This window comes from Oreochromis niloticus, linkage group LG3 (genome assembly GCF_001858045.2).
Source record: "Oreochromis niloticus isolate F11D_XX linkage group LG3, O_niloticus_UMD_NMBU, whole genome shotgun sequence".
In the NCBI taxonomy this organism is placed as follows: domain Eukaryota; kingdom Metazoa; phylum Chordata; class Actinopteri; order Cichliformes; family Cichlidae; genus Oreochromis; species Oreochromis niloticus.
In genome coordinates this window covers 53,707,320-53,729,976 of record NC_031967.2, presented here as the reverse complement: position 1 = coordinate 53,729,976, position 22,657 = coordinate 53,707,320, and the positions used below count along the sequence as shown (strand labels likewise).

At 40.8% G+C, this 22,657-nt stretch overlaps 2 protein-coding genes and 1 long non-coding RNA gene across 4 annotated transcripts; 1 reads left to right on the top strand and 2 right to left on the bottom strand.

Annotated features, from left to right (window-relative positions):
• Positions 1 to 5,478: 5,478 nt before the first annotated feature.
• Positions 5,479 to 9,029, bottom strand: LOC109196570 (uncharacterized). The gene is made up of 12 exons (XM_025905161.1): positions 8,739 to 9,029; positions 8,531 to 8,650; positions 8,277 to 8,452; positions 7,909 to 7,980; positions 7,264 to 7,432; positions 6,557 to 7,136; positions 6,183 to 6,298; positions 6,073 to 6,114; positions 5,917 to 5,988; positions 5,769 to 5,834; positions 5,568 to 5,656; positions 5,479 to 5,500 (listed from the first exon to the last, which is right to left on the bottom strand). The coding sequence occupies exons 5-12, from the start codon at positions 7,312 to 7,314 to the stop codon at positions 5,479 to 5,481; spliced, it is 1,038 nt and encodes a 345-aa protein (XP_025760946.1). The 5' UTR covers positions 7,315 to 7,432; positions 7,909 to 7,980; positions 8,277 to 8,452; positions 8,531 to 8,650; positions 8,739 to 9,029.
• Positions 9,030 to 9,415: 386 nt separating this feature from the next.
• Positions 9,416 to 10,546, bottom strand: LOC112846513 (uncharacterized). Its single transcript, XR_003219517.1, has 2 exons — positions 10,309 to 10,546; positions 9,416 to 10,216 (listed from the first exon to the last, which is right to left on the bottom strand). It is a non-coding gene; the product is annotated as an uncharacterized LOC112846513 (long non-coding RNA).
• A 7,530-nt stretch (positions 10,547 to 18,076) lies between these two features.
• On the top strand, positions 18,077 to 22,362 carry LOC109201334 (zinc finger MYM-type protein 1). Of its 2 annotated transcripts, XM_019356941.2 has the most exons (3): positions 18,077 to 18,419; positions 19,350 to 19,470; positions 19,742 to 22,362. In XM_019356941.2, the coding sequence occupies exons 2-3, from the start codon at positions 19,358 to 19,360 to the stop codon at positions 22,167 to 22,169; spliced, it is 2,541 nt and encodes an 846-aa protein (XP_019212486.1). In that variant the 5' UTR covers positions 18,077 to 18,419; positions 19,350 to 19,357; the 3' UTR covers positions 22,170 to 22,362. The 2 variants fall into 2 exon arrangements, with proteins under 2 accessions (XP_019212486.1, XP_019212485.1); XM_019356940.2 differs by having other exon boundaries at positions 18,077 to 19,470.
• Positions 22,363 to 22,657: the final 295 nt, after the last annotated feature.

The window sequence follows — 22,657 nt, the reverse complement described above, 5'->3', positions numbered from 1 at the left end:
GATATGCCTGCTTAAGAATGTCACGTGTATTTGTAATTGCATATTCATGAATGATTGCTTGTTGTCAATAAAAGAGTGCGAAGGAATCGGAGTTGCTTGGACAGGCGAGTCACAGCAATGCTCTCCATCGCTCCCCTTGCAAGTAAAATGTACACTAGTGTCTGTGTGATTGCCTTCAGAACAACAGTGCTATATATATGCACCGTGAGTTGGGCAGGGTTCCAGTGCTCCAGGGGGAAGAGGGAAGGGAATCCACACACAGGAATCACAGGGAAGGGTCCAAAGCGGGTCCGGGGAAATCTATAAACAGAGAGCACAGGTAAATCCAACTGGTGAGTACACAGAGACAGATTTCTAAGAAAGAGCTGAGAGTACAAATGCCAGAGTTAAAACGCTCCAGCAATAACCTGCTCTGTGACGCAGAGTTAAATAGTTACAGGAAGCCCTAGGCAGATCAGCAACAGGTGGTGATAATCATCACAAGTGCAAGGGCCAAGAGTGAGAGACTATAATAAGCTCCGCCCAGACAGGTAGAAGAGAGGGAGAAAGAGCAACACATAAATAAAACCTGTAGCTATCATGAGCCAGCCAGAGAGACACTGGGACCATAACGCATGCTGCTGAAGGTGCATGGAGAGAAATTGGCCTTAAAAGTGTTACAGATTCATTTCATGTGTTAGACAAGTGTAAATGAACATTTATAGAGAGAATAATATATTAAGTGGCAGGTAATATCAAAAACAGCTCAACAAATCTTAAATATCAAGCCGTGGGTCTGATAGCTAAAGGTACAGCTACTGTATTTCCCAGACTTATATAAAGTGTTGCAAAGATTAATTTGAATTTAAGCTGATCATGCTTAGATTCATTCTCTGGATTTAAGCTTTACACCAACAGCCTTTACACTAAGAAAACCTGAAGCTTACACTGAGCGACTACAACTGATCTCCCATACCTGCTGAATGTAACATTAATTCCTGACTGTACTCATTCTTCTGTTAAGGTGTGGAGGCAAAGTTGTTCTTTAAAATGGAAAGAAAAGACAATAGAGCAATGAAAAAAAATCTCTTCCTCTTTTTGTGCAATTTCTATGATTTTAAAACTGAGTACATTTATGTATATTTATCTGAGTCCATACATTTAGTATTTATTTTAATTTCAGTTTAAATTGACATGAGATTTGTATTGTCAACAACTAATATTATTTTACTATTCTATAAATAAACAGCATGGTTCTGTTAGTATTGCACAAGCATAGCTGATAGAAATGTCCTTCAAAGTTTTTACTTTTATACTTGTGTACTGTGTAGTTTGTAGCTGCAGTTTAAGCAGAGTAAAGGAGATTCAGCAGAAGATCAGAATCAAATGTCAAAATATTTTTGTATTTTCTACATCACCAGTAAATGTCAAATAATAAAAGTAAATTTGACTCGTAGTGTATAACCTGCTCCTGATGTATTCAGCAGAAGTTACAATGGTGATCTGATCAGTTTGGTGTCTGTCACCAACATATAGCTTCTGTTCAATGCTTAATTATAAAGTTTGAGTTCAGTATCTATTTAGAAATCTAGATGTGTCTGGCCTCGTGTTCCTGGTATACCAGATTATGGTGAGTTTTTGAGCCGAGAAACCTCAGTGTTTCTGAACTGTAACTTTTTGTAACAGTTTATAACAGTGGTCAAATTTCAGCTTTAAAGCTGTCGCTACTAACATTGTGGATATTCAAAATTAAATGCATTAATGTTGTTGAAATAGTAATGACACATAATAACCAAAAACTTGGGTAATTGCTCTTTTTTGTTGAGTTAAATACAGACTCTCTTCTTTCATTCCTGTTTGTTTTTGTTTTTTCTTTAGTTTTTTTTACTTACTCTAACAGCTGACAGAGAAGAGTAACAGGCAATTTTTGCTATACTTAATGTTAATAGAATGTCAAATATAATGTCAGTATTATCTTTTAATTATATAGGTTTACTTATGATAGAATGCTGCATGTAATCATTTGTGTTTAGAAGTATGTAGTTGATAGTATCCTGAAAGAATGTCTCATCCTAGGAAGCTTGTGTGGTTCCAGAGTGTTCTGGTTTTCACACCCACATCCTAGGAGCATGGGAGAGGTCGTACCTTCTTTTATTGTTTTATGATAGGATAAACGTATCTATATCTGTTTTACTCTAAGTGCATTTTGTTTAGATGAACTGCTGGACTTCCAGGCCAGCAGGTTTAGGAAGTCATTTTATGGGTTCACATACACACACATACACACACCTAAACATCCACATTCCAATGTAAAGAACAAACACCCACTGATGTATAAATAAAGAACAGGGCAGTGGCACGGCACGAGTCTCAGAGCCCGCACTTCTGTGCGAGTTCTGTGGCTGCCCTTGCTTGCAAGTAATTAACTGCAGTGTGTGTTTCTCCTCTCTGATTCTCAACTGAAGAAGTGTTTTAGAATAAATCTCCTGACATTTGTTTTGGTCCTTCGTAGCTGGAGCAGAAACATCAGAACTGTTATCTGTGACTCTGTTCCAGGATCTGGCACACTGTTTCCTGACGCCGTGGAGCCAGTGTTCTGACAAAACGTCCTACTTTGGCAAAACGTCCTACCTGTAGGAAAATTTTACGGTGTCCTCTGACAAAACGTCCTACTTTGGCAAACCGTCCTACCTGTAGGAAAATTTTACGGTGTCCTCTGACAAAACGTCCTACTTTGGCAAACCGTCCTACCAGTAGGATAATTTTACGCTGCCTTATGACAAACTGCCCTACTTTGGCAAAATGTCCTACTGTACGTAATTTATGCACATTTCTGCTGCCACACAATAATTCCAGTACAAATTTAAGTAGGTATGACGGTTTGCCACTTAACTTTGCCCATCAGAGTATGTTTGTAGCTGATATTCATAAAGCCAGTACGGTTTGACACTTCTTTTTACCCATTAAAGTGTGCTTGTAGGTCACATTCACAAAGGTAGCATGGTTTGGCACGTAATTCTTCCCGTCAGAATTATGCTTCTTGCTCTTATTAACAAAGGTAGCATGTTTTGGCACGTAATTCTTCCCGTCAGAGTATGCTTCTAGTTTATAATAACAAAGGTAGCATGTTTTGGCACGTAATTCTTCCCGTCAGAGTATGCTTCTAGTTTATAATAACAACGGTAGCATGTTTTGGCACGTAATTCTTCCCGTCAGAGTATGCTTCTAGTTTATAATAACAACGGTAGCATGTTTTGGCACGTAATTCTTCCCGTCAGAGTATGCTTCTAGTTTACAATAACAACGGTAGCATGTTTTGGCACGTAATTCTTCCCGTCAGAGTATGCTTCTAGTTTATAATAACAACGGTAGCATGTTTTGGCACGTAATTCTTCCCGTCAGAGTATGCTTCTAGTTTATAATAACAACGGTAGCATGTTTTGGCACGTAATTCTTCCCGTCAGAGTATGCTTCTACTTTATAATAACAAAGGTAGCATGTTTTGGCACGTAATTCTTCCCGTCAGAGTATGCTTCTACTTTATAATAACAACGGTAGCATGTTTTGGCACGTAATTATTCCCGTCAGAGTATGCTTCTACTTTATAATAACAACGGTAGCATGTTTTGGCACGTAATTCTTCCCGTCAGAGTATGCTTCTACTTTATAATAACAACGGTAGCATGTTTTGGCACGTAATTCTTCCCGTCAGAGTATGCTTCTACTTTATAATAACAAAGGTAGCATGTTTTGGCACGTAATTCTTCCCGTCAGAGTATGCTTCTACTTTATAATAACAAAGGTAGCATGTTTTGGCACGTAATTCTTCCCGTCAGAGTATGCTTCTACTTTATAATAACAAAGGTAGCATGGTTTGGCACTTGTTTGTAGAAGCAGTCTGCATGCCAAGGTGCTTAAGTTATACAGCTGTCACCATTGAAGTGATTGGAACACCTGACTATATAAACTTTGACAATGAACTCACTCCATTATAGTTACAGTATATATTTACTGAATATATTTACAGATATATATATATTTGATATTTGCAGATCCAACAGAACACAGGGAGAAAGAAGTGGAAAAGAAACAGTATTCATAACAAATTATGCACATTTGTCGCACAAGTACTTGACCAGGCTGCTCTTTGTACTTTACTGTGACTGACAGCATATATATTTGATATTTACAGATCCAACAGAACACAGGGAGAAAGAAGTGGAAAAGAAACAGTATTCATAACAAATTATGCACATTTTTTTTTTACACAAGTACTTGACCAGGCTGCTCTTTGTACTTTACTGTGACTGACAGCATATATTTACAGATATATACAGATATATATATTTGATATTTACAGATCCAACAGAACACAGGGAGAAAGAAGTGGAAAAGAAACAGTATTCATAACAATTATGCACATTTGTCGCACAAGTACTTGACCAGGCTGCTCTCATATTGAGCACATCCAAAATGTGCCCATCTGAGACAAAACTCACACTGCACCTGAAGAGGGAGAAGGGGGGGGGTGTAAGTGTGTTAACCAACATTACGAATTTCATGAGAAAATAATTACTACAGTGGCTTGCAAAAGTATTCGGCCCCCTTGAACTTTTCCACATTTTGTCAGATTGCATTCACAAACATGAATCAATTTTATTGGAATTCCACGTGAAAGAACAACGTCTCTACCTGGTAGAGGCATACCCTAAAGGTCTGGCAGCTGTAATTGCAGATAAAGGTGGTTCTACAAAGTATTGACTCAGGGGGCTGAATAATTACGCACACCCCACTTTTCAGTTATTTATTTGTAAAAATTGTTTGGAATCATGTACGACTGTCGTTCCACTCCTCACGTATACACCACTTTGTATTGGTCTTTCACGTGGAATTACAATTAAAATTGATTCGTGTTTGTGGCTGTAATATGACAAAATGTGGAAAAGTTCAAGGGGGCCGAATAATGTTGCAAGCAACTGTATATTGCATTTGTGGTTTATTTGTTTTACCATTTCAATCATACTGGACTCAGGATCGGCTTCCAGCATGGAACAAACCACACAGTAGTCATCAGCATTACCTAGAAACACACCGGCGTTCAACATAACAGTTTTTAAACAAAACTGAAAGTGCTATTCCAATACAAAAGCACATGACTCAACTTACTTTGATGTTCTAGCAGTTCGCAAGCAATTTCTGTGCGTTGCAGCCCAATGGCTTCTGGAGTGGACAGCACCCTAGTAACCTCTCCACTCATAAGGTAGTGTTCGGCAAACTGTAAAATATGTTACAGTAATTGCAATTGATTAACTTAATTCTAGTTAAATACAATAAATACAATTAAATACAATGGCTTATTAAATACCTTCAACACTAAAACTCCACAACTGCTGGAGTCCATCTGCTTGTTGTGTGGCAGAGTCTCCATTTTCCAATCCACTCGGGACTCTTCCTTTCCTTTCATCTTCAGAAAATTCCTAATAAAAATAAAACAATTTTTTAAAATGTAGCCAGCATTTTGCTCTAAATATAAAAAACCCCCCACAAACCAAACAACCCAAAACAGATAATTAATGAATGATGAATACCTCCAGTTATGCATAATTTTCCTTTCATAACAACCTTCATTTCCAAGAGGGTCTAACAGCAGTACAGATCGTGAGGAGATTTTGACAACCTAAAATAAAAATGGTATTTAGTAGAATATGTGTAGTACACTAACTTAAGTAAACATAATCAGTTGTAAGCATTTTCAAAATAAGAATATGCTGCTAAAAAGAACAATGTACCACAAGGATCCAGTGTGCACCGAAGTTCAGTGGGCACAACCAAATGTCCTCAGCCGGAAACAACATCTGTGGAATATTTTTAAGTTTATAAAGGTTTAGATTCATTTACATAACATGCACTATATGACCTATATAACATCTACATTACCTTGGTGACACATTTAAACTTCCCAGAAAACAGAGAGGTTGCAACAACGCAAGACAACTGATACACGGGTTCCTGAAAAATGCAAGAGGTTTTTTAAAAGATTACATAATTGTATAAAATGCTTTTGTGAAATAACCGGCATACGTTCTTACTTGCCTTTTGTTTCCTAATGAGGCAGTGCAGGTATCCATCAATGACCTGTTTGGATTAAAAGAAGATTATTTTTACAGACCACCACTAGGACCAAAAATGATTACTTCACTTACCTCATCAGAAAGCCACCCACTGTCCTCCAGTGTGCGAAAAGAAGAGTCATACAATTTGTATGGCCCAACGACTGCCTCCACACGCCCGGTGTCTTTTGCAGCCCAAAGCCACTTCACTAAAAAACAAAATATGATAAGTTTCTTTAGTAATAACAGTTGCCATTTGAAAATCACGGTCAATGGCCAACGGGCCACAAACAGACAAGGGCCAACGGGCCAACAAAATAACCATGCCAGAGGGGAGAAATTAGCCAAAATTGGACCAACAGGTCAAAATTAGCAAGAGGGGAGAAAAAAAAAAATTCTATCCATTCGACTAGCCAAACTGGCAACAATTGACCAACCGGTCAGAATGAGATTTTTAGCTATGCCACCTTTTTCTTGCGTGCTGGGTTTCTGGGGGGTCACTGGTACAAGCTCTTCTGGTGCTTGGACTGATTTTACCTGAGCTATTTTTGGTGCAAACTGTATGACAGAGGGTCTGTTATTTTGCAGCGCTTCAGGATGATGCTGAGGACTGCAAGGCTGCATCTCAGAAGATGGGCTACTCTCAACAGGTTCAGTTGGAGTTGAGACTTGGACAGGGTGGCTTGTTCTATAAGGTTTAATGTGGTCAATACTGTATAGACTTTTTAAAGTATTTCCCTCAGCGTTTTTCAGTCTAACACATTTTCCACTGATGTCATCAATTGTGTAGGGACCTGAAAAATCCGGTTCAAGTCTTCCTCCTTTTCGCCCACGTTTCCTCATATTTAGAAGCAGAATTTGATCCCCTACATTGTACACAACATTTTTGTACTTTTTCAGGACCCGCTTGGCGTATGCAACCTTTTGCTTGTCTTGTGACTTCGCAATGTTTTCTTGCGCAGTTTCTTTAACTGCATGTTGTGCTTCACTTTCAGACTGTACATAGTCACTGTACCTTTTGTCATCTGGCAGAATGATGTTGGAAATCTAAAATTTTGTAGATATTAGCAATTAAAACAAGATGATATCATATTCATAAAGACATTACTGGGTTTTTTACTTAAATGGTTTCAATTCTTAGTTCTAACATAGAAAGAATTTGACAAACACTCACCGGCACTTGAGCAGGCACTTCTGATGGAAATACTGCCTCTCTTCCATACATCAGAAAAAAAGGTGAGTATTTTGTTGTGGTGTGTACTTTTGACCGCAGTGAAAACAGGGTGGGATCTAGATACAGATCCCAGTTATTCTGCTGGTCATTCACCAGTTTTCGGAGGGCTCTAAATGCAGGCATCGAAATATGTAAAGACAGTAATGAAAGTTTAATTAGAAGTAAAGAAATTAATAAATTATTAAGTAACAATTAAGTTTGAATAACATAAGTAATGTTATTAAAAACTGATAGATAAAAATTAGGCATACCTTTTTATGTTGTCATTGGTCTTTTCATCTCATTGGCTACCTCAGATGCAGATTTCGTTTTTAATGGGAAAGCTTCAACCCATTTTGAAAAGTAGTCAGTTGCAGTAAGTATATACTGGAAGCCGCTTGACGTTTTAGGAAGAGGTCCAGTAAGATCTATACCAATAAGTTCCCACACTTCAGACACCTATCAAGGACAAATTAATAATTTGAATAACAATTTGTATAATGTACACATTAACATCGATGGTTAAAATTAGTTGGCAAACCCTCCTGCCTTCATGAATATGAGCTAGAAGCATAGTTTGATGGGTAAAAGGGGCATAATATTTACCTGAATACACTGCAACGGTTGCACAGCAGTCAGTGGTTTCCCAACTTTTTGACACTGGTCACATTCCAGAATCTTTAAGGTAAAAATATTTATGGAGTTCACGTAAATGTTCAACATTCTCATTTATAAAAAAAAAAAAAAAAAAAACCATCATTAATGATATATTCTCTAACGAACAAACAATTTAGCAGCAAAACTTTGTGTGTGTCTTCAAATCTCTGCCAGGCCTACAGGTTATTACTGTAATATCACTAATTAATCATATTTATTTATATTTTGCAAGTGTACAGTTTCTCTTTTAACTGATATAAAAAAAAAATTCTTATTTTAAACGGCATTTAACAACAATGCAAACAGTTAATACATACCCATGTTTTAATGTCAACTATCATACCAAACCAGTAAAATCTGGAACACACTGCATTTAGCGTTTTGTGTGTGCCAGTGTGTCCTCCAATTGGAGATGAATGAAACTCATGAAATAGCTTCCTGGCATCATCCATGGTTTTTACTACTCTTCTGGTTCCAACAAAGAGTTCTCCATCTGCAGTAGAACAATATATATTTATAAATTAATTTAACCACATATATGAGTTGTTAGTATTAACAATAAATTACTGACCCTTTTGTTGGAATTTTGAGGCATATCTTCTGAGGTTTTGCCTCTGAGCCTTGTCATATCCTGAAGGGTTGGAGCCCGCAGAAATAAACGCGTAAATCTCTTCCCACTTCTTCTCCATATCTACGAATGTAAGTAAACATTTTCTTCTGAGCTTCAATATGTGCAGTTAACAATGCAAATAATTTAACTTATTAAATAACGACATTACCGAAACAGCCTTAAAACACCGAAGCTGCGGATTCAGAAGTGTTGTGCAAATACCACGTGTCCAGTAACTTGACAGCAGACTTCACCGAAGCTGCAAATTCGACAGTTTTGTGCAGAAAGCAGATAGCGACTTTACTTTAATATTGACAAACAATCACAAAGGCTTAAAAAACTCAAGTATCAACGTCAATAAAAAGTACTAATACTTACTACTTACCTATTTTCCTGCAAATATGACAACGGGGTAGCATTAAATCACAGCCGGATGCGCTTTGCTTCACTTTATGTACGGGTAGGACGGTTTGCGGGGTAGGAGAAATTCCCAGAACACCTGCACCGAAGTCTGTGCACAGCCCTCTTAGAATTCGGGTCCGGGTCGGTGTTTATAGTCTGGTCCACGGCGGTGGGATTCAGTCTGACGATCCGAACCACCAGTGAGTCGCCTGAGGGTGAGAAACACTATTTTGATATATAAAACCGCAGAGAAGGTTTTAAGAAATGCGCAAATAGGTTTGTTGTAGCCGTAATTACTTCGTGAAACAAATTAAAATAGGTTAAGGTTCGCCGAAAGGAACCAAATTAGACTTAGGTTTGAGAGGTAGCCGTAATTACTTCGTAACAAATTAAAATAGGTTAAGGTTCGCCGAAAGGAACCGAATTAGACTTAGGTTTGAGAGGTAGCCGTAATTACTTCGTGACAAATTAGCGCGCAAATGTCTATGTGTGTAAAAGTGTTGTTGTGTTTGTGTGAATGACTGCGGAGCAGGCGCGGTCTGTGACACGGTTGTTGTTGTTATCATGGGTTCCGAAGCAACCAAGAGTGCGTCAGAGTTTGACAGACTGGACTTCACTGCTGGCAGCGCAAAGTATTTATAAAAAAGAGAGCGATGGCTCCTTAGCTGCGCGGGTTCACGCGAGCACGGTCGCGCGGGTTTCACGCGGGCCTGAGCCGTGCGGTTAATCGCAGGCTTCTAAATGGAAGAGATTCAAATGTTTGACGGTTTCAGGAAAACAGCAGCCTCGAAGAGCGTGTGGAGAAGGCCAGCCCGCATCAGCAGCATTTAAGCTATGCTCTGGTGAATGGCTTTCCCTCACCCCTTGCTGACACAAAATATTTAGATGATTCTTTAGATTGCCCTGATCAACAACAGCCTGTGCTCCTGACCATTAATTTAACCAGTTGTTAACAGTAATCTGCATTAAGCGTAAGGTTGCTCAAATACTGACAGGGTTTCGTAAACGGACTCAGGCGCAGACCAGGAGACTCTTGCAGAAACTGATAGTGCGTTTATTTACAGTGGTGTCACCGGGTGAATATATATACAAGGTGCTTGGGAAAGGGGTCCGGGGCTCCAGGGTGCGAGGGGAAGGGAAAGGGTCCAAAACCACACTCCGCTCTCTCAGCCAACAATCCCACTCCTTTTCCTCCAGTCGCTCCTCTCGCTCACTCGGGGGTACAGGGACGGGTCCGGGGGGAATCTACGCGCGCACACACACACACAGAGAAAAATCCGATTAGCTCTAACTCGTAGAGAAACTCACAGACTTAGGCAGATTGCTGAAGCACTAACACGGGTGGCTCAACGTTCCAGCGACGAGTAGTGTAGGTCTGCCATCTTAAAAGGCCCTTCTGATTGCAGTAAACAGCGACAGGTGTGATGAAGAGCACAGGTGCGTGGGCCAGGGGCGGAGCCCGCAGTGAGCACCGCCGCGGCAGGGGAAAGAGGGAGAGGGAGAGAGAGAGAGAACAAAAACAAAGACATGTTGCCTAACGCGGAATCAGCCGGTGAGGCACGGGGACCGTGACAAATACAGTACAATGACATATGAGCTGAAGTAAATAGGTAACTATTTTAATTAATGACGTGCATAGAGGCACTTGACCTGTTTGAAAACTGTCATCCCATTATGAGCTATTGTTGAGATATAGTGCACAGATATGAAAACAACTAATATGCTGAACCCTATATGAAGCAGTTGAAAACTACATGATGGAGAAGCTGAATTGAATATGAAAGTGCAAGTCTTTGCCACTGTGGGCAAAGCACACAACCACTGTGTGAGGTTGAGTTTCTGTCTCTTCTGAGCTGATGAGCAAGCTACACATTATCAGATTGGGAGCTGGCTGAGAACTCATTAAAGAAAGGGGAAGAGAACTATGATAATTATGATAACTGGAGTGTGCAGCATTTCCGTGAGTTCTTTCAGATGCGCAGCAGTTTTCCTGTCTCTTGACTTATGTGTGTAGAGTGTTTATAGCATCAGCATCATGTTTCTGTTTATTTGTTTTGTTGGGTTGAAAACTAACTAGATAAACTTGTGATCATACTTATGGATCACCATGGCACATATCATCAGCCATATGATTTATTTATGCAGATGAAAAAATGAGTGTGAATGTGTCGGACGTTGCAGTGTGTGTGTGCGCTGTGTAAAAGTAACTTTTAAGCCTCCAATTGTGAGAACGGTGATTCTGCAGGTCAATATGCAAAAAAAAAAAAAGAAAAAAGTGTAGAGTAAAGAAGAGAAAAAATTTACATTGTAGATGAAAAAAAATAATCATAGGAAAAAGGTTTTGTGTTTATCAGCCAAGAACAAGACAGGAGAGTTCCAAAAAAAAAAAAAAAAAAACCAGAGAGAGAGTTCTGTGTGTTGGTTAAGCAGTGATGATGATAATGAAAAATGTCTTAGTTTTGTCACTTTCAGATGAAAAGCAGACCTGGATCAGTTTTTCACATGCAGCAGTCGGAATAAAGTTATAGTTTGACATCATTGGAAACATTCAGGCCAATTTCTGCAATTTCTGGCTAACTTATTTACAGCACCATGTGTCCCTCGACCTCACAAGTGAGCTCTCACTCCTCCCTGAAGACAAGGAATGCAGTTCCAAAGAGCAATAACATGGCAGATAAAGAGACAGCAGCAAAGTCCTGAGCAAAGAGACCCAGCAAGCAGCAGCAGTGTGGACAAACAGCATCACAGAAGAAGAGAAAAAGCAAACCCATCATCCTGACTGATTGGATGAATGACACTGTGTTTCCAACAAGCTGCAAAGTCACTGTGCTTGTGAAAAGGACTTTTGAGGAGAACTGAGGAGACTGTTGGAGTTTGACATTTGCCACTTTCGGAGCAAGATGGCAAGAAGAGACAGTGGAACACAGGACAAAGCTGAAGAAGAACTGCCGGCTATTGGACTGTTGAAGTGGGAGAGGACAACAGAGTGAGAGCAGGAGGTAAGAACACAGAGGAATGCTGTTGTTTAATGTGGGAAATCAAAATTTGGGTTAGCCAACCTGGGGAAAAGAAAACTGACTGCTTAAGTGGACAATTGTGAAGGAATCTGAAACACTGCAAAAAGAAACATATACAAAATCACACACACAAGCAGAACATGCATTAACCCTACTAACACAAACACAAGAGAGCTCATGAAGAGTAGACAACATCTTAAGCATGTGAGTCTGTTCATCATCTTGTCCAAGTCACTTAGTGTGATGAGAAGTGATGCAAAGATCAGTGGACTCATAGCACATTAGTTGAAAATGATGATCAATGAATGGCAGAGAAGTGTGTAGGAAAGGCAGCTTTAAGAACATGCCCTGCTGGAGATGCAGCTCCAGACACATTGATTAAACCTGCCTAATAACACACACACACATGCAATGAAGATCAGCTTGTTATCTCTCATCAGTGTTAAAATAGTGTAAATTTAACAGACGCTTGTTATCAAATGCTGAATTTATCCAATGCTGACAGTTAACTAACTATGTTGCAGGACAACAGTTTAACTTTTGTGGGAAAAAAAGGATTCTGGTTTGACCAACCAGTGATCGGACAATAAATTTAGTTGTTAATATAGTAAATTGGGAGATGCTTTCTGCTTGATTGATGCAGCACAAGTAATTTACTGTATGAGGGAAATTCTATTTTTGTGATAATATTTTGAACATGCATTTCTGTTGTCCTGTCAACTTAGTGGGTTAATAGCTGATATGCAAATTGGTTGATGGTTCTTAGATTAATGAAAGGTGATTGAATTCTAGCACGAGTGAATGGGATGTGTTGGAGTTTGTTAGAGTGGAGACTCTAAAACACTGAGTTTCCTGTTGTGATGTGCGAGTGAATCCTGTACCCAGATACACAACTCTGAATACATAAGAACAAACTTCTTTTGCGAAATGTATGACAACATGTCACATATTTTATGATGACGGGGAAAAAGGAAAACTAAATAAAATCTGTGGCCTAAATGAGTAAAAAGTGCAGATGAGATTCATAGCTAATAAGACATGAGGCTTATGTTGTATGTTGTGTGGCTGATGGTTGGGCTGGAGTTTATCTAGCTGATGATTTTTCTTTTGTTGTGAAGTTGAGCCTGCCAATTAGTATGATGGTATGATAAACCATGCTAATGGTATGATTTACCCTCCTGAGATGAGGAGCATGTGTCATGACTTAACGAGGCCTTTTTATTTTGATACTTTCACAGTGCACTGAAAGTTTTGTTTGATAATCTCTGTTTGAGCAGATCTGCACGATTACAACAGAAGCGCTATACGACGCGTCATCGAGAAAATTGTTGCAAGTGAGTTTCTCCAAAAGATTACAATGGGCTCTGGAGAAAGCCACTTATCTGGGACAATTAGAGAATAGGTCCCTACCCAAAAAAGGATTAAGTGAGAGAATCCAATATAAAGTTCTTCTTTTCTTTTTGAAATGACGTCATTTTGCTGAGAAGTGGAAATGAAAATGCGACAATAATTTCCACCGTCAGCAAAGAAAGAATGAATGAATGCATGAATGAATGAGTGAGAGAAAATAAAACTGACTGACTGGTAAAAGCGGACAGAAGCTGACAGACTGACTGACATCACTGTGCGAAGTTAACCCCCACCTGACAAAGGTGCAGATGAATCTATGTGTGTTTCTCTTTTTTGGAGCAGAAAGAGGACAACAACATTCGAGGTTGCGTGAGCTTTGGCCATACCGATTTAACCTTTTAAATGCCACTTTCTGTGTCTGTGCATCTACCAGGGGTGTTATTCACTACCTTGTGTTGCTCACAGAGGTAACTGTGAGAAAGTGTGTATACACCTGCGCAGCGCTAACATTTCTACAGCATTACAGTTCTTCATGTGATTTGATCATGTGATTTATACCAGGATAGCTGGTTGATGTTTTCTACTACAGGATTTCTGGGTTCATGTGTGAAGAAAACTGTGTTTACAGGTTATGAGTTGGTGATGCTGTTACACTGTGTTGTTGGGGAAATGTGAAGGTTACTTTGACGATGTGAATAACATGCGAGACATTTCCTGTGTTGAAACTAGTGTCACTTCTTTCCACAGCTATGGATGGCTAACTTTATGGTCTTTTTATAGCACCTCTGGAACCTGTCAATTTGTACCTGACCACCAGGATTGTCCATGTGTGTTGTTAATGTTTGTTTTTCTAAGAGTGCATGTAGAGGATGCAGCAGAGACGGACAAGTAACACGAGAAAGCAACTAAGAGATGCAGTGTTTGTGGAATAGTTTAATATGGGGCTCATTAGCTGGCCACTACTGAGCTCCTAGTGTTAAATACATGGAGTGACTTTGCTTAAGGGAAGTCACCGATTACATTAATGTTAACTGAGTACATGGGATGATCCATGTCTGAGCCAAATTATGCCAATAATTGTAGTTTACTGATTTGAGAAAACCTGCACATGATACTTGTCCTGTTGATGCTTTATTACTCTTATAATACAATTGTTTATAAGTGTGGAGTTTGATTTTACTTCCAGATCTTGTTTTCCAGGCCATGATGGTGTGTATGATGACTCCAGGCGGAGCCAGATGTGAAGCAAACTTATTATGCAAAACACACTAACATCTTTTATTGCAGGGTTACAGAGCTACTCCAGAGAAGACGCCCTGATGTTGCCTGGGACATGATCTAGCTAACCTTTTTCTTTCAGACAGGAATCTAGGTTTGATGAGTTGACTCATGGGAGTGTCCATGCGTCAAGAGGAGGGGTCCAGAATTACAGAGTTACATGAAACTATGTTTTCTAAACTATGTTTTTATGATTTTTGTGTGATTAACAGTTAGTCAACGGGTATTAAACCTATGCAAAGTGGTGCATCTGTGTTCAGATGAGGCTTTGATGGTCCATAAATGAAGCTCACTGAACTAAAGAATGTGGTTTGATGATGATTGACATGCTTTCCAAGTAGGAGTTTTTCCTCCTAGCAAGGAAATACAGGTGCAGCAGTCAGAGTATTGCTGAAAGGAATCTCCTGAGAAATCTTCTGAGGCCCAGTGAGAAGCAACCCATTCCAGGCATAGCTGACAGCCCAGGCAGTGGTTGAGGTCAGAGGTCGAGCTGTTTGGGGCCCATTGGGAGATCAGATTCCACAGCCACAGCAAGGACCACGAAGCTGCGTTGGAATGAGAGCTGTGCCAAGGGGGCTTTCCAGAGGCCAACAGAGGAGATTGTGGACGACAGACGGGCACCTGCAGGATGAGGGGAGCGTGCCAAGCTCCACCGACAGCGCAGGGGGAGTTCAAGGATGGCATCATGATTCTGTGAAAAGCACAGGAACCGGAAGCTATGGTGGTGATGACAGCAGTTTCCTATGAACATCACCTAATGCTGTGTCACTGTACTGTGCACATGATGGCACTCTGAAGACTGCTGGAATCATAACAGCAGTAAGATAACTGGATCCAACATCTTTTCCATAGAGGATTTTTCCTGCAGAGGATGGACAATGGAGGAGTCATAAATATCCCCCACAGGACAGAGGCCTGAAGTGAGGTGATGGGGGTTGGTAGAGGCCATAAAACTAGAGTGCTGAAGAGGTCTGCAGCTTTCAAGATAGCTGAGACCCATGTTGACAAACAACAAACTCAACTGGTATGTTTGAATGTCTATTCTACATACATTTGGACTCTGGTCCTATGGACAGTGATGGAAACAACTGGAAGACACATCTATGAGGCACTGCAGAACTTAACTGCTCTGCAGAAATATGTGGCGGACCACACATCAGAAGGATGACTCTGAAGTTACAACAAGAAACAATTTTGCTGATAAAGCTGCAAAAGCAGCAGCCATAGCACCCACAGTCTTATTAACAACCCATGAAAATCACACTATCCCACTGTCTGTACTGCAGGATGAACAGAAAGCAGCACCGTCAAAAGAAGAAACGCAATGGCTAAAACACGGAGCAGTATTAGACACTGATGACATAATAAAATAGCAGGAATTCCCATTCTTCCCAAACCATTACACAAAACAGCCGCTCTAGTGAGCCATGAGTTAAGCCATGTCTCAACAGGAGGGGAGATGATCTCTATAATAAATCAACAATTTTACACTTTAAATTTTTTTAGCAAAAGAATATGTGAGAACATCTATGACCTGCCAAAAACACAATACTTAAGGTTGAAGCCAGGTGCTAAAAAGACTACTTATTAGAGTTGGGCTATTGCTTACTTTTATTTTGTGTTTTTGTAACATGTATACTGCCATGTCTAAAACTCATGACTAACCGCATAATATTTTCCACTGTTGCTGCATACATGTGTATGTTTACATGTGTGCGTTCCTTCTTTTTCCCTTCAGGCTTAGAGGGAACAAGTTCTGCCCGGTGGTGTAGGGTCCTGATTACTCCAAGTTTGTGTTCCAGAGGGTGATGGGAGTCAAAGAGGAGGTACTGGTCCGTGTGTGTGGGCTTCCGGTAAACTTCAATGGTGAGGTTGCCATTCTCTTCAATGTGCATGGCGCAGTCCAGAAAAGGCAAACAGTTGTCCTTTGTGTCTTCCCTGGTGAACTTGATGTTTTTATCCACGGCGTTAATGTGCGCAGTGAAGGATTCCACTTCTTGTCTTTTGATTTTGACCCAGGTGTCGTCTACATATCTGTACCAGTGGCTGGGTACTCTCCCTTTAAAAGAGCCAAGAGCCTTTCTTTCCACTTCCTCCATGTAAAGGTTGGCTACAATAGGTGACACGGGGGAGGCCATGGCGCAGCCATGTTTTTGTCTGTAGAAACCCTCGTTGTGTTTGAAATATGTAGTGGTGAGGCAGAGGTCTAACAGTGTGCAAATCTGATGGGGTGTGAAGTTGGTCCTGTCTTCCAAGGATCTGTCTTCTTGTAGTCGTTTTCTGACAATCTCCACTGCCTCCATAGTGGGTATGCAAGTGAAGAGTGAGACTACATCAAAGGACACCATGGTTTCATCTGGATCCAGGGTAAGTTTCTGGACCTTGTCTGTGAAGTCGTTGGAGTTCTTGATGTGATGTGGGGTGTTCCCCACAAGAGGTCCTAGGACGGTTGCAAGGTGTTTAGAGATGTTGTAAGTGGCTGAGTTTATGCTACTGACAATGGGTCTGAGTGGGACACCTTCCTTGTGGATCTTAGGAAGTCCGTAAATGCAGGGTATGGCATCCCCTGGGTAAAGGCGGTGATATGTGAGGCGGTCAATGACTTTGTCCCTTTCAAGGTCTTGAAGGCAAGCTATAACTTTCTTTTTGTAGCTGCTTGTGGGGTCTCGCTTTAAGGCTTCATAGGTATTGTTGTCACTGAGGAGAGTAGTGATCTTTGTGTGGTAATTTGTTGTGTTTAGGACCACGGTGCACCTTCCCTTATCTGCTGGTAATATAGTGATGTTGTGGTCTTTACTCAGGGAAGCGACGGCCTTCTTTTCTTGTAATGTGAGGTTAGACGGAGGGACTTTGGCACTGGAGAGGGTGGCTGAGACTTTCATCCTGATCTGTTCTGCTTCTGTCTGTGATAATTTGTTAATCCGTATGGCAGTTTCTGTGGCTGTGATGAGGTCCACTATGGGCAACTGTTGCGGAGAAATGGCAAAATTGAGTCCTTTGGCTAAAACCCTCTTTTCAGGTTCAGTGAGATTCCGGTCTGAAAAGTTCTTCACCCATTTTTCCTGACTGTCCTCAGGTGTGTGTTCTTCGCTGAGTTGTGTAGATTCAGACTGAGGGGTGTGGGTTTTCAAAAGTAAGGTGTGAAATTTCCTGCGTTGTCTTTCTTTTCCTTTAGAGTGTTGGGCCCGCTGAGCGTTGTCCACAAACTTGTAAACCTCTTCTAGAATAGGAGAGGGTAGAAGGGTTTCCAGTTCCTGCAGCGTCTGGCTAATCTTGCTCTGGAGGGCATCTATAGTGAAATGGACCTGTCTTATCCTTTCACTTAGAAGCTGATTTTGTGCTCTCTGTAGAATCAAGTCCGCTCTGTGTCCCCTGACAGTGGATCCAAGGCGCAGGCTCTTGGGAACAACTCTGCTTTGTCTGCATCTCAGGTTGAAACGGACCCTCTCCAGCACTGGCGTGCACAGATAGAGACGAGGTGGTGCTGAAGCACTTGCCCTTTTGCCCTCAGTCCAAAAAAGTGCCCTTTTGAAAGACGTGATTTTTTTTTTTTTTTTAAAGCTGCGCGATTTAAAAAGGTGTGAAAATAATGGCTTGATTTGTGCCCCTTCTTCAAAGACACCCGAACCCTGTCGCTTTTTCACTGTCACCGTGTCACGTGAACACGCTTGCAGTTCATTTGTTGTGAGGCGTGTAGCAGCGGCATGACATAGGACTACTTGGAGTAGGCATAGTAGGCTAACTATAGCGACTGGGAGCCACGGCGGACAACACGGCAGCTCTTTCCCTTCCCAACCAGTCAGGTAACCCATGAATCGAGTGAAATTATTCTGTTTGCCCTCTAAGACCAACCTGCAATTGTTTTGTTGTGAAGTAGCCTGTCAGAAACTGCACATGACAAACTTTGCCAGCTTGCCCCCTCCATCCATCCATATGGATAAACAAAAAAACGACACATTTAAAATGTAACCTAAACCATTTAGGCAACCCCACTCTCCATCAATTCCGACCTTTTTGCATACACTATTGAAAATATCACGTTATGCTATAGGCTACATGCCGTTAGGCAGAGGGCTCTTTTGAGCCCATTTTTCGTTACAAATTTTAGGATGATCTCACGGAAATCTGTGAATAAATACAAAGTTTTCAAACTGAAGTCAGTGACGGGAAGACATCACACTTTTTAGAGATGGAACTGCAGAAAAACCTAAAACCTTGACATGATTATGAATAATAGAATTATGGACGTTTCTCCGTTTTTGTGGATTAGCCTTTCCATAACTAACGTCAACTACTGTCCTACTTTGGTAAGATTGAAATTAATGTCTTTGACTGTCTTTAGTAGGTGTCTCCTGTGAGAAAGTTAGAACACCGTCCAACTGTCTAAAGATGCAGTCTTTAGCCTAACTGGTTGTTACTGACTCAGCGATGCTCGCAGACATTTACGCACTGTGTTGTGACCTGATTGTGACAGAACAGTGACGTTGTTATTGGTAGTTTGAAGGGTACGGTGTTGGGGGTGGTGCATGTTAAAAGTTTTGAGAAGCACTGGTTAGACATGTTAATTTTTTTTGGTGTAACATATTGGCAACATTAACACATTAATTTGCTAAAGGAAAAATAGGCAGTTCCCAATTGCCTGTGAAAACGACCATTCTGCCCTGTTCTTGTAATGACCACAGTCAGTCTTATTCGTTCTCATACATTTTGGTCTATTTATTTACTAATTTCAGCAAGCATAATGCCTAGGAAAGAGAGGCTGAGAAAGGAGAAAGAAAGGGATCTACAACAGGCAGCCCAGGGAAGCAGTTCTCTGCTCTCCTGGATGAAAGCAAAGGAAAATGAAGATGAAAGGTCAGAGTCAAGGGCAGAGTCAGGTTCTATTTTAATGTTTTAATGTAACCTGCTCCTTGCAGTTAATTCTATTGAAAAATCTTAAAAGCTGTTCACACTTAGTTTTTAATGAACTTAATCAGCAGGCATTGAGCTAACTATTATTTTGTACCTACGAAAGTTATTTCTATGTTACAAGACTTGCAGTATGGGTTATTATTAAAACTATCTGTTTAAGCTTATTATTATGATAAATAATAATACTATTATTATTATTATTGTTCCATTGTAGTCAGTCACAGCAGGGAAGCAGCTCTATGCCATCTACCAGCATAGCAGAAGAGGGAGATATAGAAACAGATGAAGCCGCGACCAATGCAGCAACAGGTTCAGTTAGGCCTACAGACACTGATGTAGTGCTCTCTGAAGACCACAATGAGGAAGAACAGATCGATCACATAATGTCAAAGTTAGCAGCTTTACAATACCCAACAGATCCAACACACATCCATACATTTAAAATAAAGCGCAATGACAGATACGTTTCAATGTGCTGCAATGTGGGCCCATGTCAGCCTGATATACCTTACCCAAAAACTGAGGGTAGATCATTCCAGAAACAGTGGTTTTCTGCTAATGTGTGGCTGGAATACTCACCCACTGCTAATTCAATGCATTGTTTTAGTTGTCGGCTTTTCCTCTCGGATGAAAAATATAAAAGCAGAACAGCCTGGACAACTGATGGCATCAGAAAGTGGAGTACTGCTCTTGAAAAAATCAAACAACACTCCAGCGCAGAGATGCACATGACAAGCATGGTTAGATGGATCAATTTCCAGAAAAAGGCCCTTCAGTCTGCATTTGATGTTTCAGACGTAAAAGGGGTGGAAGTTAGAGAGCGAGAGAGGCAGACAAACAAAGAAATCCTGACAAGATTAATTGACCTAACAGTGTATCTTGCACGTCAGGGACAAGCATTCCGAGGTCATGATGAGAGTGAGTCCAGTGATAACCGTGGCAATTTTCGTGAATTAGTCAATGTATTTTCCTGCTACGATAGTGTGCTGAAAATGCATTTGGAAAAAATTGCCACAGTTAAAGCCACCAAGACAAGGCCCCAGGTGTCACTGCTTTCCAACAGAAGTCAAAATGACATCATTGCAGCACTAGGAACTTACATCAGGAAGGAGATACAACGTGAAATAAAAGAGGCTGAAATGTATTCCATTCTACTTGATGAAACCTCTGATGTTTCACACAAAGAGCAAGTGTCATTTGTTGTGCGATATTTTCATCATATGCAAATAAAGGAGAGATTCATCGAAGTGTGCAATGTTGATACAACTACAGGCCAGGAGCTGGAGAATACAGTGTTCTTGCTTCTGCAAAAGAATGGCCTAGAGATGAAGAACATGTATGGTCAAGGCTATGATGGAGCAGCCAACATGAGTGGCATGTATAAAGGTCTCCAAGCTAGAATCCGTGCACACAATGAGAAGGCCCTCTATGTGCACTGCAAAGCCCATTGCCTCAATTTGGTACTAGTGGAGGCATCAAAGTCCAGCAAGCATTTTGTGACATTTTTCAACTTGGTGGAGAAATTGTATGCCTTTTGCTCAGGCTCCCCAAAGCGTCATGCTGCCTTGGTCAAATTTCAGGAGTCTCTCTTTCCTGGACAACGTGTTATGGAGCTCCAGCAGCTGTCAGATACTCGATGGGCTTGCAGGGAAAAAGCACTGAAGGCACTTCAGAGAAATTTGAAAGCCATTTTGATGCTCCTTGATGACATCAGTGACAGTGACCCACCTAACCTGGCCCAAGGTGATGCTCAGATGTACAGAAATGCCATTAATTTTATGTTCATTCTCTGCATGGAAATCACCACACCAGTATTCGAAGTCACTGCTTTGGCATCAGATTCTCTGCAGGAAGAAGGGTTGGACCATTCCACTGCCTACAAGGTAATTGATGGTGTGCTTCACACATTGCAAACCATGAGGTCTGAGGAGAAATTTGGAGAGATATTTAGATGTGCATCAGAGAAGGCAGAGAGTTTCAACATTCCAGTACCTACCGTGGTGCCTGGTCAGGAGAGAAAGCGGAAAGTTCCAGTGCGTTTCCAACACAGCACCACAGTGTCTCAAGTAGGTGCTCAGTTTGAGTCAGTGGAGGCATATTTCAGGAGTGGTGTATATTTCACCTTTCTGGACATCATGACTGGGGAACTGAACAGGAGGTTCAAAGGGGACAATACTGGAAGCCCAACGGCCAGAATCATTCAGTCCTTCCAGCCCTTAACTGTGCATGCTAACTGGGTAGGCCCACCAAACCCAGAAGCCATTGAAGCTGTCCACATCCTCTGTGAATTCTATGGAGAAGATGAGGACCAGCTCAAAACAGAATTAAAGGTCTTCCACTCCAGCTTTAGTTCAAAAGACCTCCGAGAAATATTTCTGATACTGAGGGAAAACAATGGCCAGCTGATCTTTCCTGCCTTTGTCAAAATGATTCAGATCTACGCAACACTACCAGTGACAACTGCGACAGTTGAAAGATCCTTTTCAAAGCTAAAAATAATCAAAAATAAACTAAGAAGTTTGTGTGGAGAAGAAAGGTTGTCTGATCTCCTCTTGTTGGCCATTGAGAAAGATGTGGAGATCAATTACAACGAGGTCATCAACATCTACAAAGACATGGCACCAAGAAGGATGCTTCTTTAGAGCAGTACACTCCATTTAATGGACACTTGAGAATATGTATGTATATAGTTTAGAGTTGGATACAGATTTTATCTTTTTGTGGTGTGATTTTTGATTTTTAGAGAATGTTTTGAAATAAAAGTCAAATTGCATTTAACCTGTGCGATTTTTTTATTATAAAAAGAAAAGGTTTTCCACATATGCAAAAAGTGCCCTTTTTCCCCCCTGGAGCACTTGCCCCCCAAAATGTCTGTGCACGCCACAGCTGCCAATATACCCTCTGCAGTGGTCACATCACACAGTTGCAGCCAGATATGGTCAGCATAAATATTGTAGCGGCCCAGGGCTGTTCGGGGATGTTATGGACATTTATCTTCTGTTTACAGTTCTGTTTGTTGTCATGGTGACGGGTGACGCTCGCTCCGTGTGTGTTTTCCGGTGAGAGAGCGCCATTTTGTGTTGTTGTTGTGTCATTGCCGCGCTGAGCAGAGGGCTCGCGCCAGTGTTCC

Bases quoted from the DNA above. Each gene is read 5' to 3' on its own strand.
- LOC109201334 (XM_019356940.2), top strand. From the start codon at position 19,289: ATGACCACAGTCAGTCTTATTCGTTCTCATACATTTTGGTCTATTTAT. The intron at 19,471-19,741 runs GTCAGAGTCAAG...GTTCCATTGTAG, and splicing joins AAGGAAAATGAAGATGAAAG to TCAGTCACAGCAGGGAAGCA.
- LOC109196570 (XM_025905161.1), bottom strand. From the start codon at position 7,314: ATGTATGGAAGAGAGGCAGTATTTCCATCAGAAGTGCCTGCTCAAGTG. The intron at 6,115-6,182 runs GTAAGTGAAGTA...TAATCCAAACAG, and splicing joins GTGGGTGGCTTTCTGATGAG to GTCATTGATGGATACCTGCA. The intron at 5,835-5,916 runs GTAATGTAGATG...AATATTCCACAG, and splicing joins AGTTTAAATGTGTCACCAAG to ATGTTGTTTCCGGCTGAGGA.